Source organism: Triticum aestivum, chromosome 5A (genome assembly GCF_018294505.1).
Source record: "Triticum aestivum cultivar Chinese Spring chromosome 5A, IWGSC CS RefSeq v2.1, whole genome shotgun sequence".
Classification (NCBI taxonomy): domain Eukaryota; kingdom Viridiplantae; phylum Streptophyta; class Magnoliopsida; order Poales; family Poaceae; genus Triticum; species Triticum aestivum.
In genome coordinates this window covers 541,427,241-541,444,303 of record NC_057806.1, presented here as the reverse complement: position 1 = coordinate 541,444,303, position 17,063 = coordinate 541,427,241, and the positions used below count along the sequence as shown (strand labels likewise).

The following is a 17,063-nucleotide window of genomic DNA, read 5'->3' as shown; positions in this document are numbered from 1 at the left end:
GTAGGTATATATAGGAGAAAGGAGTACGTCGGTGGAGCAACAGGGGGCCCACGAGGGTGGAGGGCCCGCCTGGGGGGGTGGGTAGGCGCACCCCCTACCTCGTGGCCTCCTCTTTTGTGTCTTGACGTAGGGTCCAAGTCTCCTGGGTCTTGTTCGTTGAGAAAATCACGTTCCCAAAGGTTTTATTTCATTTGGATTCCGTTTGATATTCCTTTTCTTCGAAACCCTAAAACAGGCAAAAAACAGCAATTCTGGGCTGGCCCTCCGGTTAATAGGTTAGTCCCAAAAATAATATAAAAGTGGATAATAAAGCCCAATAATGTCCAAAACAGTAGATAATATAGCATGGAACAATCAAAAGTTATAGATACGTTGGAGACGTATCAGCGAGTCCCGAGTCTGCCCCTCTTATTCTCTTCAACAGTGGTGCCAGGCTTGCTAGTTTGGCAAATGGTTTCCCATTAAGTTATGTGTTTTCGATTGGCATCTCTCGAGAGCGCATCTGGTGCACCTGGCCACCTGGGTAATTGGTGCTATCGATGCACCGAACCATGGTTGCACATTAAAAAATGTTCGAAAAGTTTTGAAAAAATAATGCATTGACACATCATTTGATGTTGTCACAAATTTTGATATCAAAATTTGAAAAAAATGCACGAGAGACAAAAAATGATAAATTTGACATCGGCTTTGATGTCAAAATTAAGCTTAATTGTGACAGACACGTTAGCCAGTGAGCGACAACGACCATGGCAACTTGCAACAACCCCGGGAAACATAGACAGAGGCGCGTGATGAAATGAAAGAACACCACCTAACTTGTGCAAAAACATCTTCTACTGAAAAAGTCCAAAGTCGTCGTCCCCTCATACGCACACACGCCCTCTTAGCTAGTCTCTCCCACCAATCATGGCCTCCACCGGCATCCTACTGCTTCTCCTTGCGACGGCGGCCATAGCAGGTCCACGCCACGCCGGCGCGACGGAGTACACCGTCGGCGACTCCGACGGGTGGACTATCGGCCCCAACTACCTGGCCTGGTCGCAGAAGTACAACTTCACCACCGGCGACACGCTCGGTATGAACCATTTCCGTTAGTCCCCAGCACAAGATATATCTTTCAGTGGTCTTGACGCTCGCTGCCGCTCGATGGCTCGCTGGCCGGTGCAGCGTTCAACTACGTGCCGCGGCAGCACGACGTGTACCGGGTGACGCGGGACGCGTTCCAGACGTGCGAGCCGACGGCGGGGCAGACGGTGCGCAAGTGGGCGTCGGGCCGAGACGTCGTCGACCTCGCCGCGACGGGGGACTACTACTTCATTTGCAACATCACCGGCCACTGCCTCGGCGGCATGAAGTTCTCCGTCGCCGTGGGCGCGCCGCCTCCTCCTCCGCCGTCACCGCCTCCCCCGCCGGCCTTCACGACTGCCATGCCGCCACCTCCAAGCTCCAGCGCGTGCGGATGCCGCCTGGCGTTGCCGGACTTGGCGAGGATTTCCTGCCTCGCTGCGATCGGGATGTGGATCAGCTTGCTGTCATGACGGTGATGAATCAGAACGTTGACTTTACTTGTGATCGTCTATTCTTTTCTGAGTTTACTGGGTCGCCTCTAAGCTGGAATTGGGATTATTGCACATGAATTTTGCATCTGATGTGTATGTAGAGTTCATTATAATCTCATAATTTTGGCAGTTGTTAGTGGCACACCAGAAGCAGAGTTAAAACAGAAACTAAGAATCTAGCAAGGGCAAGCCGACTGTTGCAGCTAGCATCCAGGCATACCGAACAACTATTTCCAAAAATTACCCCCACAATATCTATCATTATCTCAACCCACGGTGTTCACTTTGTCGACCATCGTTACTACCGTACGATCGTCACGAGTTCTTAGATACTAGCCATTAGGATCAAGGAAAGGGCATTGTATGTTCATCATCAGGGCATGAGCTACTAACTAACAAATCAAAGATCTAAGCTAGCCATCACTAATTCGACAATCCAACGACGGCCATCCCCACTTCGATAGCGCAGCTCGATTCCACGAGGTAGCCTCTGGACCTGTCCATGATCATGCTGAGCGGGCAGAATTTGGAGAAACCCCATCGATGTTGACAGTCACGCGGAAACACCACCAATCCTGCAACCATGGTAAGATTCATAGATATATAATCAGTCAAGATCAACGAAGAACAAACAAAGGGATAGCAAGGCGAGCCACAGTTGAATCAACCTATGCGTCTGCGGATGTGGTTCAACCCGTACTTCTGGTCTACGACGGACAGAGCCAGTTCAACAGCCAGCCCGGATTTGCAGGGGAAATCGTCGTCCACGGCGTCCAGGTACAGGTACACAGAGAGCCAGCCAGTGCTGCCCTGTTCACCACGTGGATATATGCCGACGTTCCTGGGGATAACATGCAATACGAGTTCAATCCTTTAAGAAATCTCAACTGAAAGAAATCGGAAGAACATATAAAGCTACAGGTAAATATGCTGCTGGCTTATATTTTGATGATTTGATAAGTTAACACTCATGGGTAAAAGGGGAGTAGAGTTATCCAACCCTTTGCATGCTTAGAGGTCACCTAAAAAAAATTCAGTTGGGATAACTAAAATCACTACTTGACAAAAGATTTTGTGTTGCACAAACATCTACTAGTCCATAAAGATAAACCCCCTTGGCAAAATAAAATGTATCCTAAATGCTTCTGAGCAGTATGAAATTAGTACTGTCATTTGATATATGTTAAGTCAAAGGATACTGAAACAGGTCACTACCACTTATGTCCTCCCAATTCAAATGTAGGTGAACAGATGCGATCCTTTGAATTCAATTGAAGAAAGTCCTTTATGGTCACGGTGTAGGTATGTTCGATGAATCTATTCTTCTGGATGAAGAGGTTCTGAACTGTGGTATCCTTCGCAATAGCTTTCCTTTCGGGGGAGAAGACATCAATTTGTAGTATCTCCACACCAAAGACGCAGCAATCATCATCCATAAAATCAGATGATTTCAGTAGTTTGCTAAGACAAATCAAGCATTCGAACTCCGAATTTGGGTGCATGACATCGAAGCTGGAGCTAGCTGTGTGTACATAAAGGTTAGAAGATTAGAAGGAAAAAAAATGTATTTAAAGTCGGTGCGAAACAACTGGTCAATGTAAATTGTATTTGATCATATTAAAAAAATTATAGATGTTGAATTTGAAGGATAGAATTAGGATTCTACGTGACACAAAATTTTACGGAGTTGTAGCTCAAGCAGAGTATATTGACAATACCTGTGTATCCATGATACATCCCATTTGAATGATTGTATATTGGTCCCTTCCAGCACTTGTCGCTGGGCGGTGGAAGATGTGGGGGTTGCTGCGCGAACGTGGCGCGGGTGGGGCGGTGGATCTGGCATAGGTTGGCGGCGGCCGCAGTCAGCGCGGATCCCCCGCGGTGGTGGGCGTGAGGTCGTGGAGTGGAGAGCGGGCGGCGGCAGGGCTTCATCTTGGGGTCCGAGCGGGCTGGATCTGGGCCAGGCGGGCCTGTGGCGGCGGCGGCAGGGATGTACTGCTCACGTCCGGCTCTGGTGGTGGAGGCAGGCGGCGGCGGGTGGTGATCTTCCCTTCAGCGAGTTCTGCGAGTTGCCTGCGTTCCCTTGTAGCGAGTGCGGCATGGGTTCGTGTTGTCCGCCCAGATTTGCGCGGCTGTGCGAACCGGTCTGCTCCGGCTTTCCCTTGGTGGCGTCGGCTGCATTGGGAGCTGATGGGGTGGGTTGCACAGATCCAGATGAAAATCTTGCAAAGATCTTGTCGATGCCGGCGGCAACGGCGTCTGTGGACGTCGCTTCCCTCCTTGGGGGTGCCATCGAGGAGCCTGTTGCAACCCCACAACACTTTGATCCAGACTCCGGGTGAAAACCTTAGATCGGGCGTTGCCATATCGGATGACGGTGTTGGTTTTCCATCACTTTCTCCTTGGAGACGTCATTTGTGGAGTTCTTGTGGAGGGTTGTCACTATGGGGCTGGCTGTAGGCGGAGGTTTGGGTTCATCGGTGGCCGACGGGGGCATGTGTTCTGTAGGTGGTGGTGATGGAAGTGCTGTGTTGATTCGGGGCATGCTAAGTTCTGGTTCCCTCTCTAGCTCTGGTTGGCCTCCTCTCAGGGATGTTCATGGCGGCGGTGAAGTCTCGGTGTTCGTCGTCCTTCGAAGATGTTGCAGGCTCTTGTTGCTTTGTTTGGTGCCCAGGTTTGCTCATTTTGTGAAGGTGGTCGATGTGACACCAAGAGGAGGTGCAGTGCTCGTCTCGGTGGAACATTGCCCTTCGGTGGCATCAGCGACTTTCGTTCTCGTGATGTCACCTCGGTGATGGGATGCCCTTCGACGGCGTTGTGACTCTCCTAGGTCTTCAAGTTCAAGAGTGATCGCTCGGCAGGCCAGGGAATTTTTCCTCTCCATCGTCTCGATGTCGAGTATCCGTTCGATTGATCCAACAAGACTCCTCCCTTCTCTTCTTGGTTTGTTCCAGTTCTGTTGGAGGCCAGGTTCAAGGCTTGTACTGCTAGGCATAGTTCGTTTCAGTTCTCTCTCTCTCTCTCTCTATTCCCTTGTACCTTCTTGTGGGTGTCGTGTGCTACATCTTGTAGTCGTTGCATTGTATCTTGTTCTGGTTTATGAAAATGAAAATGGTTCAGGCCGGCTTTTGCCCGCCGTAGCAGCTTCAAAAAAACAATTCTTTTTCGACAAAGGATGTATTTTATTAGCTCAAAATGGAGCATCAAGAGAATACAAACATAATGAGCAACATCCAGCCTCTGCATAGATAGGATGCACACAGCCAACATCAACACACGCACGCAAAAAACATGTCGGCAAATAGCAAGGTCAAATAAGACCAAAGCTATGCGTAGGCGAGAAAAGAAAATACCCAAAGTGATCAGATCTATGTTTCACAAACTATATCAATGACCATATCCACATCAACTATCTCATGACGCCACATAGACGATGAGATTCTTCAACAGCAACGCCTTCAAGAAGGTAACGACGTTCAAGTGCCGTCGTCACCGGATCGAAGCACCAAAGGCCAGAATCTAGGTTTTCACCCTGAAGAATCAGACTGAGCATATCCAAACAATGCCTTCAAGAAGGTAGCACGTCAAAATATCGCCATTGCCAGGTATAACCTGTTGGGTAACGTAGTAATTTCGAAAAAATTCCTACGCACACGCAAGATCATGGTGATGCATAGCAACGAGAGGGGAGAGTGTTGTCCACGTACCCTCGTAGACCGAAAGCGGAAGCGTTAGCACAACGCGGTTGATGTAGTCGTACGTCTTCACGATCCGACCGATCAAGTACCGAACGCACGGCACCTCCGAGTTCTGCACATGTTCAACTCGATGACGTCCCTCGAACTCCGATCCAGCCGAGTGTTGAGGGAGAGTTTCGTCAGCACGACCGCGTGGTGACGATGATGATGTTCTACCGACGCAGGGCTTCGCCTAAGCACCGCTACGATATGACCGAGGTGGATTATGGTGGAGGGGGGCACCGCACATGGCTAAGAGATCAATGATCAATTGTTGTGTCTATTGGGTGCCCCCCTGCCCCCGTATATAAAGGAGCAAGTGAGGGAGGCGGCCGGCCTAGGAGGAGGGCGCGCCAAGGGGGGAGTCCTACTCCCACCGGGAGTAGGACTCCTCCTTCCCTTGTTGGAGTAGGAGAGAAGGAAAGAGGGGGAGAGGAACAAGGAAAAGTGGGCTGCACCCCTTGTCCAATTCGGACCAGAGGGGGGGGGGGGCTCCTTCCTTTTGGCCTCTCTCCTCTATTCCCGTATGGCCCAATAAGGCCCATATACTCCCGGCGAATTCCCGTAACTCTCCGGTACTCCGAAAAATACCCGAATCACTCGGAATCTTTCCGATGTCCGAATATAGTCGTCCAATATATCGATCTTTACGTCTCGACCATTTTGAGACTCCTCGTCATGTCCCCAATCTCATCCGGGACTCCAAACTCCTTCGGTACATCAAAACTCATAAACTCATAATATAACTGTCATCGAAACCTTAAGCGTGCGGACCCTACGGGTTTGAGAACAATGTAGACATGACCGAGACACGTCTCCGGTCAATAACCAATAGCGGAACCTAGATGCTCATATTGGCTCCCACATATTCTACGAAGATCTTTATCGGTCTGACCGCATAACAACATATGTTGTTCCCTTTGTCATCGGTATGTTACTTGCCCGAGATTCGATCGTCGGTATCTCAATACCTAGTTCAATCTCGTTACCGGAAAGTCTCTTTACTCGTTCCGTAATACATCATCCTGCAACTAACTCATTAGTTGCAATGCTTACAAGGCTTAAGTGATGTGCATTACCGAGAGGCCCAGAGATACCTCTCCGACAATCGGAGTGACAAATCCTAATCTTCAAATACGCCAACCCAACAACTACCTTCAGAGACACCTGTAGAGCACCTTTATAATCACCCAGTTACGTTGTGATGTTTGGTAGCACACAAAGTGTTTCTCCGGTAAACGGGAGTTGCATAATCTCATAGTCATAGGAACATGTATAAGTCATGAAGAAAGCAATAGCAACAAACTAAACGATCAAGTGCTATGCTAACGGAATGGGTCAAGTCAATCACATCATTCTCCTAATGATGTGATCCCATTAATCAAATGACAACTCATGTCTATGGTTAGGAAACATAACCATCTTTGATCAACAAGCTAGTCAAGTAGAGGCATACTGGTGACACTCTGGTTGTCTATGTATTCACACATGTATTATGTTTCTAGTTAATACAATTCTAGCATGAATAATAAACATTTATCATGATATAAGGAAATAAATAATAACTTTATTATTGCCTCTAGGGCATATTTCCTTCATAACCAACTAGGGTTAGACCTAGGTTTTCACCCCGAAGCTCAAGACTGTGTGCTCGATAAGCACCACCATCAATGTCATTTATGTGTTGTCGCCACCACTTTTCATGATCCCAGCAACTTAACGCGATGTACAACTATCGCCGCTGCACAACCATTCCTCTGTGTCAAGCCTTCGTCCATAGTTTGTATCTCCCTTCTGAAGTCAACCACCGGATCTGCAATGAGGAACCCTCAAGAAGATCTTTCGGTGGTAACTGCACTCCAAATGAGTATGCCCCCAGAGTTTTGGGCGGTCACCAAAAGGACCAACACCAACCACGGAGCACACCACCTCGGAGCACCACCTCGTCGAAGAGAGATCTGCCCAATCCAATCGGCGCAGGGCCGACAAAGCCTGGAGCATGGAAGGCATATCACCATCGCTGGCACGCGAAGACCCTATGATGATCAGCGCAATCCACAACTCAAGAGATCGGACAATGCCGACACCGTCAGGCCGGATTTCAGGAAAATAGCCAGTCCATCCATCGGCCTGGCTAGATCCAGGCGAGTAGCCAATGCGTCCTAGTGCCTGGCTTCGTCTGTGCGTCTTTGTACAGTTGAAACACAGGGTTAGGATTTTGCGTGGGTGGTTGACATCCAGCCTCACGTCTCAATATATAGATGATCACAATTACAATTACATACATATACAAATACATGTACAAGGACAATATACTTGACCCTACTTTACATGCCCCCTCAATCTGAACTACATACAAGATTCAGATTGGTTCTAAAACGGTCTAGCATCTGTCTAGTAGCGGGTTTAGTAAATACATCCGCTAACTGATCATTTGTAGAAAGAAACCTGACTTTCCAGTTCACAAGCAGCTACTCATTCTCTCACAAAATGGAAATCCATCTCAATGTGTTTAGTCCGAGCATGAAACACTAGATTCGCCGTCAGGTAAGTTGCCCCTAAGTTATCACACCACAATATAGGAGTGCGCTGTCGTGGGACTCCAAGTTCTGTGAGAACTGAGTTTATCCAAATGGCTTCAGCCGCGCCATTGGCCAATGCCTTATACTCTGCCTCGATGCTTGACCTCGAAACTGTGGGTTGCTTCTTAGAGCTCCAAGATACAAGATTGGGTCCAACAAATATAGCAAAACCACCATTAGAGCGCCTATCATCAACACAGCCTGCCCAGTCTGCATCGGTGAATATACTCACTCTAGTAAATCTGGACTTACGAATCCGTAGTCCCATCTCTAGCGTACCTTTGACATATATCAGGATACGCTTTACTGCTTCACAGTGATCCTCTATTGGCTGAGACAGGAACTGACACACTTTGTTCACTGCGAAGGAGATATCAGGACGAGTGAGGGTCAAATACTGAAGTGCTCCAACCACACTGCGATAACGAAAGGAGTCATCTCTACCCAGTAGTTGTTGGAAATATGCCCTAGAGGCAATAATAAATTGATTATTATTATATTTCCTTGTTCATGATAATCATTTATTATCCATGCTAGAATTGTATTGATAGGAAACTCAGATACATGTGTGGATACATAGACAACACCATGTCCCTAGTAAGCCTCTCGTTGACTAGCTCGTTGATCAATAGATGGTTACGGTTTCCTGACCATGGACATTGGATGTCATTGATAACGGGATCACATCATTAGGAGAATGATGTGATGGACAATACCCAATCCTAAGCATAGCAAAGATCGTGTAGTTCGTATGCTGAAGCTTTTCTAATGTCAAGTATCATTTCCTTAGACCATGAGATTGTGCAACTCCCGGATACCGTAGGAGTACTTTGGGTGTGCCAAACGTCACAACGTAACTGGGTGACTATAAAGGTGCACTACGGGTATCTCCGAAAGTGTCTGTTGGGTTGGCACGAATCGAGACTGGGATTTATCACTCCGTGTGACGGAGAGGTATCTCTGGGCCCACTCGGTAGGACATCATCATAATGTGCACAATGTGATCAAGGAGTTGATCACGGGATGATGTGTTACGGAACGAGTAAAGAGACTTGCCAGTAACGAGATTGAACAAGGTATCGGGATACCGACGATCGAATCTCGGGCAAGTATCGTACCGATAGACAAAGGGAATTGTATACGGGATTGATTAAGTCCTTGACATCGTGGTTCATCCGATGAGATCATCGTGGAGCATGTGGGAGCCAACATGGGTATCCAGATCCCGCTGTTGGTTATTGACCGGAGAACGTCTCGGTCATGTCTGCATGGTTCCCGAACCCGTAGGGTCTACACACTTAAGGTTCGATGATGCTAGGGTTATAAAGGAAGTTTGTATGTGATTACCGAATGTAGTTTGGAGTCCCCGGACGTCACGAGGAGTTCCGGAATGGTCCGTAGGTAAAGATTTATATATAGGAAATCCTGTTTCGGCCATCGGGACAAGTTTCGGGGTCATCGGTATTGTACCGGGACCACCGGAAGGGTCCCGAGGGTCCACCGTGTGGGGCCACCTGCCCCGGGGGGCCACATGGGCTGTAGGAGGTGCGCCTTGGCCTACATGGGCCAAGGGCACCAGCCCCAAGAGGCCCATGCGCCTAGGGTTTCAAGAAGGGAAGAGTCCCACAAGGGGAAGGCACCCCCTAGGTGCCTTGGGGGGGAGGGAATCCTCCCTTGGCCGCCGCCCCCCTAGGAGATTGGATCTCCTAGGGCCGGCGCCCCCCCCCCCTTGGGCTCCCTATATATAGTGGGGAAGGAGGGCCTCTCAATCCACGCCTTTGGTGCAGCCCTCCCCCTCTCCCAAGTCCTTCTCCTCTCCCGCGGTGTTTGGCGAAGCCCTGCAGGATTGCCACGCTCCTCCACCACCACCACGCCGTTGTGCTGCTGCTGGATGGAGTCTTCCTCAACCTCTCCCTCTCTCCTTGCTGGATCAAGGCGTGGGAGACATCGTCGGGCTGTACGTGTGTTGAACGCGGAGGTGCCGTCCGTTCGGCACTAGGATCTCCGGTGATTTGAATCACGACGAGTACGACTCCATCAACCCCGTTCTCTTGAACGCTTCCGCTTAGCGATCTACAAGGGTATGTAGATGCACTCTCCTTCCCCTCGTTGCTGGTTTCTCCATAGATAGATCTTGGTGATACGTAAGAAAATTTTGAATTTCTGCTACGTTCCCCAACAGTGGCATCATGAGCTAGGTCTATTGCGTAGATTCTATGCACGAGTAGAACACAAAGTAGTTGTGGGCGTTGATTTTGTTCAATATGCGTACCGTTACTAGTCCAATCTTGTTTCGACTACATCGTGGGATGAAGCGGCCCGGACCAACCTTACACGTATGCTTACGCGAGACCGGTTCCACCGACAAACATGCACTAGTTGCATAAGGTGGCTGGCGGGTGTCTGTCTCTCCCACTTTAGTCGGATCGGATTCGATGAACAGGGTCCTTATGAAGGGTAAATAGCAATTGGCATATCACGTTGTGGTTTTTGCGTAGGTAAGAAACGTTCTTGCTAGAAACCCATAGCAGCCACGTAAAACATGCAAACAACAATTAGAGGACGTCTAACTTGTTTTTGCAGGGTATGCTATGTGATGTGATATGGCCAAAGGATGTGATGAATGATATATGTGATGTATGAGATGATCATGTTATTGTAATAGGAATCACGACTTGCATGTCAATGAGTATGACAACCGGTAGGAGCCATAGGAGTTGTCTTTATTTTTATATGACCTGCGTGTCATTAAACAACGCCATGTAATTACTTTACTTTATTGCTAACCGTTAGCTGTAGTAGTAGAAGTAATAGTTGGCGAGACAACTTCATGAAGACACGATGATGGAGATCATGATGATGGAGATCATGGTGTCATGCCGGTGACAAGATGATCATGGAGCCCCAAGATGGAGATCAAAGGAGCTATATGATATTGGCCATATCATGTCACTATTATTTGATTGCATGTGATGTTTATCATGTTTTTGCATCTTGTTTACTTAGAATGATGGTAGTAAATAAGATGATCCCTCATTAATAATTTCAAGAAAGTGTCCCCCCTAACTGTGCATCGTTGTGACAGTTCGTTGTTTCGAAGCACCACGTGATGATCGGGTGTATAGATTCTTACGTTCGAATACAACGGGTGTTGACGAGCCTAGCATGTACATACATGGCCTCAAAACACATGCGAAACACTTAGGTTAACTTGACGAGCCTAGCATGTACAGACATGGCCTCGGAACACAAGAGACCGAAAGGTCGAGCATGAGTCGTATGGTAGATACGATCAACATGAAGATGTTCACCGATGTTGACTAGTCCGTCTCACGTGATGATCGGACACGGCCTAGTTGACTCGGATCATGTAATCACTTAGATGACTAGAGGGATGTCTATCTGAGGGGGAGTTCATAAGATGAACTTAATTATCCTGAACATAGTCGAAAGGTCTTCGCAAATTATGTCGTAGCACACGCTTTAGTTCTACTGTTTAGATATGTTCCTAGAGAAAATTTAGTTGAAAGTTGATAGTAGAAATTATGCGGACTAGGTCTGTAAACTGAGGATTGTCCTCATTGCTTCATAGAAGGCTTATGTCCTTAATGCACCGCTCAGTGTGCTGAACCTCGAACGTCGTCTGTGGATGTTGCGAACATCTGACATACACATTTTGATAACTACGTGATAGTTCAGTTAAACGGTTTAGAGTTGAGGCACCGAAGACGTTTTGAAACATCGCGAAACATATGAGATGTTTCGAGGGCTGAAATTGGGATTTCAGGCTCGTGCCCACGTCAAGAGGTATAAGACCTCCGACGATTTTCTTAGCCTACAAACTAAGAGAGAAAAGCTCAATTGTTGAGCTTGTGCTCAGATTGTCTGAGTACAACAATCACTTGAATCAAGTGGGAGTTGATCTTCCAGATGAGATAGTGATGTTTCTCCGAAGTCATTACCACCAAGATGCTAGAGCTTCATGATGAACTATAATGTATCAGGGACATATATGATGATCCTTGAGATATTCGCGATGTTTGACACCACAAAAGTAGAAATCAAGAAGGAGCATCAATTGTTGATGGTTGGTGAAACCACTAGTTTCAAGAAGGGCAAGGGCAAGAAGGGATACTTCATGAAACGGCAAATCAGCTGCTGTTCTAGTGAAGAAACCTAAAGTTGAACTCAAACCCGAGACTAAGTGCTTCTGTAATAAGGGGAACAGCCACCGGAGCAGAATTACCCTAGATACTTGGTAGATAAGAAGGCTGGCAAGGTAGATAGAAGTATATTGGTTATACATTGTGTTGATGTGTGCTTTACTAGTACTCCTAGTAGCACCAGGGTATTAGATACCGGTTCGGTTGCTAAGTGTTAGTAACTCGAAATAAAAGCTACGGAATAAACGGAGACTAGCTAAAGGTGAGATGACGATATGTGTTGGAAGTATTTCCAAGGTTGATCAAGCATCGCACACTCCCTCTACCATCGAGATTGGTGTTGAACCTGAATAATTGTTATTTGGTGTTTGCGTTGAGCATAGACATGATTGGATTATGACTATCGCAATACCGTTATTCATTTAAGGAGAATAATGGTTACTCTGTTTATTTGAATAATACCTTCAATGGTCTTACACCTAAAATGAATGGTTTATTGAATCTCGATCGTAGTGATACACATGTTCATGCCAAAAGATATAAGATAGTAATGATAGTACCACCTACTTGTGGCACTGCCACATAAGTCATATCGGTATAAAACGCATGAAGAAGCTCCATGTTGATGGATCTTTGGACTCACTCATTTTTGAAAAGTTTGAGACATGCGAACCGTGTCTATTGGTGTATATGCATGAAGAAACTCCATGCAGATGGATCGTTTGGACTCACTTGATTTTGAATCACTTGAGATATGCAAATCTTACCACATGGGCAAGATGACTGAAAGCCTCGGTTTCAGTAAAATGGAAGTAGAAAGCAACTTGTTGGAAGTAATACATTTTGATGTGTGCAGTCCAATGAGTGCTGAGGCGTGTAGTGGATATCGTTATGTTCTTACTTCACAGATGATTTGAGTAGATGTCGAGTATATTTACTTGATGAATCACGTGTCTGAATTATTGAAAGGTTCAAGTAATTTCAGGGTGAAGTTGAAAGATCGTCGTGACAAGAGGATAAAATATCTATGATATGATCATAGAGATGAATATCTGAATTACAAGTTTGGCACAGAATTAAGACATTGTGGAAATTATTTTCACAACTAATACAGCCTGGAACACCATAGTGTGATGGTGTGTCCGAACATCATAACTGCACCCTATTGGACATGATGCATACCATGATGTCTCTTATCGAATTACCACGATAGTTTATGGGTTAGGCATTAGAGACAACCACATTCACTTTAAATAGGGCACCACGTAATTCCGATGAGATGACACCGTATGAACTATGGTTTAGAGAAACCTAAGCTGTCATTTCTTAAAAGTTTGGGGCTGCGACGCTTATGTGAAAAAGTTTCAGGCTGATAAGCTCGAACACAAAGTGGATAAATGCATCTTCATAGGACACCCAAAACAGTTGGGTATACCTCTTGTCTCAGATCCGAAAGCAATAAGGGATTGTTTCTTGAATCAGGTCCTTTCTCGAGGAAAAGTTTCTCTCGAAAGAATTGAGTGGGAGGATGGTGGAGACTTGATGAGGTTATTGAAACGTCTCTTCAACTAGTGTGTGGCAGGGCACAGGGAGTTGTTCCTGTGGCACCTACACCAATTGAAGTGGAAGCTTATGATAGTGATCATGAAACTTCAGATCAAGTCACTCCCAAACCTCGTAGGATGACAAGGATGCGTACTACTTCATAGTGGTACGTAATCCTGCCTTGGAAGTCATGTTGCTAGACAACAATGAACCTACGAGCTATGGAGAAGCGATGGTGGGCCTGGATTCCGATAAATGGCTCAAGGCCATAAAATCCGAGAGAGGATCCATGTATGAAAACAAAGTGTAGACTTTGGAAGAACTACTTGATGGTCGTAAGGCTGTTGAGTACAGATGGATTTTAAAAAGGAAGACGGACAATGATGGTAAATGTCACCATTAAGAAAGCTCGACTTGTCGTTAAGATGTTTTCCGACAAGTTCAAGGAGTTGACTACGATGAGACTTTCTCACCCGTAGCAATGCTAAGAGACTGTTGGAATTATGTTAGCGATTACTGCATTATTTATGAAATCTTGCAGATAGGATGTCAAAACATTGTTTCCTCGACGATTTTCTTGAGGAAAGGTTGTATGTGATACAACCGGAAGGTTTTGTCAATCCTGAAAGATGCTAATAAGTATACAAAGCTCCAGCAATCCTTCTAAGGACTGGAGTAATCATCTCGGAGTTGGAATGTATGCTTTGATGAGATGATCAAAGATTTTGGTGTATACAAAGTTTATGAGTAACTTGTATTTCCAAAGAAGTGAGTGGGAGCACTATAGAATTTCTGATGAGTATATGTTGTTAACATATTGTGGATCAGAAATGACGTAGAATTTCTGGAAAGCATATAGGGTTATTTGGAAAGTGTTTTTCAATGGAAAGCCTGGATTAAGCTACTTGAACATTGAGCATCAAGATCTATAAGGATAGATCAAAACACTTAATGGTACTTTCAAATGAGCACATACCTTGACATGATCTTGAAGGTGTTCAAGATGGATCAGTCAAAGAAGGAGTTCTTGCCTGAGTTGTAAGGTATGAAGTTAAGACTTAAAGCTCGACCATGGCAGAATAGAGAAAAAGGACGAAGGTCGTCCCCTATGCTTAAGACATAGGCTCTACAATATGCTATGCTGTGTACCGCACCTGAAGTGTGCCTTGCCATGAGTCAGTCAAGGGGTACAAGAGTGATCCAAGAATGGATCACAGGACAGCGGTCAAAGTTATCCTTAGTAACTAGTGGACTAAGGAATTTTCTCGATTATGGAGATGGTAAAAGAGTTCGTCGTAAAGGATTACGCCGATGCAAACTTTGCCACTAATCCAGATTATTCTGAGTAGTAAACTGGATTGGTATAGTAGAATAGTTGTTTGGAATAGCTCCAAATGTAGCATAGTAGTTGCATCTACAAGATGACATAGAAATTAGCGAAGTACATACGGATCTGAATGTTGCAGACCCGTTGACTAAAAACCTCTCTCGCAAGCAAAACATGATCAAACCCAGAACTCATTGAGTCTTAATCACATGATGATGTGAACTAGTTTAGTGACACTAGTAAACTCTTTGGATGTTGGTCACATGGCGATGTGACCTATGAGTGTTAATCACATGGCGATGTGAACTAGATTATTGACTCTAGTGCAAGTGGGAGACTGTTGGAAATATGCCCTAGAGGCAATAATAAATTGATTATTATTATATTTCCTTGTTCATGATAATCGTTTATTATCCATGCTAGAATTGTATTGATAGGAAACTCAGATACATGTGTGGATACATAGACAACGCCATGTCCCTAGTAAGCCTCTCGTTGACTAGCTCGTTGATCAATAGATGGTTACGGTTTCTTGACCATGGACATTGGATGTCATTGATAACGGGATCACATCATTAGGAGAATGATGTGATGGACAAGACCCAATCCTAAGCATAGCAAAGGTCGTGTAGTTCGTATGTTGAAGCTTTTCTAATGTCAAGTATCATTTCCTTAGACCATGAGATTGTGCAACTCCCGGATACCGTAGGAGAATTTGCTGGAGACCTGAGCATGCCTGAAAGGACGCAGGCTAATCATGAAGAAATGAACTTTCATTTCTCACGTCCTCATACTACTTTATCTGTTCTTTTGCTTGATGAAATTGATCTGATGAATTGATGTCATATTCTTCACAGATGAAGTATATGAGTTCGTAAGTTGCACTAATTCATCTGCAGGATGATCAACCCAAAGCCACTGAGTGGGTCCTCGATAGTGGATGTACAAATCACATGACTGGTGACAAGAATCTATTGATGGATGCTCCATTATCTCCGTCGCATCTGAAGCATATCATCTTTGCCGACAAAGGAAAAAGTTAGGTATTGGGTCTAGGTAAGGTTGCGATCTCAAAGGATCGACACATGGACAAAGTCATGCTTGTCGAGTCCCTAGGATACAACCTCATGTCTGTATCAATGCTTTGCGATCTCGATATGGTTGTTGTCTTTGGCAAGTACCGTTGTGTTGTGGTTATGGAAGCTGGGAAAATGACAAAGGCTAAGCATCCAGCGAAGACTATCATGACCACTACTCGTCCATTTGAATTGATTCACATGGATCTATTCGGTCCTAATCATTATTCTGCTGTTTCAAATGATGCATCTCAATATGGCTTTGTTATTGTTGATGATTACTCTCGATACACATGGGTATACATTGTTACTTACAAAAATGAAGTGCAGGAAGTCTTCAAACGATTTTCCTCGAGGGATTCAACCAACTTTGGTGTGAAGATCACGCACATCAGAAGTGACAATGGAACTGAGTTCAAGAATTCTGGTCGAGATGACTATCTTGATGAACTTGGTATTACTCATGAGTTATCTGCTCCTTGTACTCCTCAGCAGAACGGCGTCGTGGAGCGCAAGAACAGGACTCTTTCTGAGATGGCTCACACTATGCTTGATGAATACAAAACGCCTCGTCAGTTCTGGATTGAGGCAATTGATACTGTGTGCCACATCATCAACAGAGTATATCTTCACAAATTCTTCAAGAAGACTGCCTATGAACTCCTCACTGATAAGAAACCCAATGTAAGTTATTTCAAATTCTTTGGTGCTAAATGTTCGATTAGAGATCCTCATCACAACTCAAAATTTGCACCGAAAGCACATGAAGGTTTTGTGCTTGGTTACGGAAAGGACTGCACACCTATAGAGTCTTCAACAATGTTCTTCACTAGGTTGTTGAAACTGTAGATGTGCGGTTCGATGAAACTAATGGCTCTCAAAGAGAGCACCTACCTACTGTGATAGATGAAACAACACTTGATGAAACTATCAAGTTCAAGGCTACAGAGGATGTTATTCCTACTAAAGAATCTGCTGAAGAATTCATTCCAAAACATGAAGAACGTCGAGCTAATGCACCTGAAGAAAATATTGAAGAAAATGGTGCTGAAGAGAATGCTGATCAAA

The 17,063-nt window shown here is 45.5% G+C and overlaps 1 protein-coding gene across 1 annotated transcript; it reads left to right on the top strand.

The window, feature by feature from the left end:
• Nucleotides 1-909: 909 nt before the first annotated feature.
• LOC123107568 (basic blue protein-like) lies at nucleotides 910-1,541 on the top strand. Its single transcript, XM_044529541.1, has 2 exons — nucleotides 910-1,078; nucleotides 1,171-1,541. Exons 1-2 carry the CDS (start codon nucleotides 910-912, stop codon nucleotides 1,539-1,541), a joined length of 540 nt encoding a protein of 179 aa, XP_044385476.1.
• The last annotated feature ends 15,522 nt before the right edge of the window (nucleotides 1,542-17,063 follow it).

Excerpts from the sequence above, each read along its gene's own strand:
- LOC123107568 (XM_044529541.1), top strand. The coding sequence starts at position 910 with ATGGCCTCCACCGGCATCCTACTGCTTCTCCTTGCGACGGCGGCCATA. Across the intron at positions 1,079-1,170 it reads CACCACCGGCGACACGCTCG|CGTTCAACTACGTGCCGCGG; the intron begins GTATGAACCATT and ends TGGCCGGTGCAG.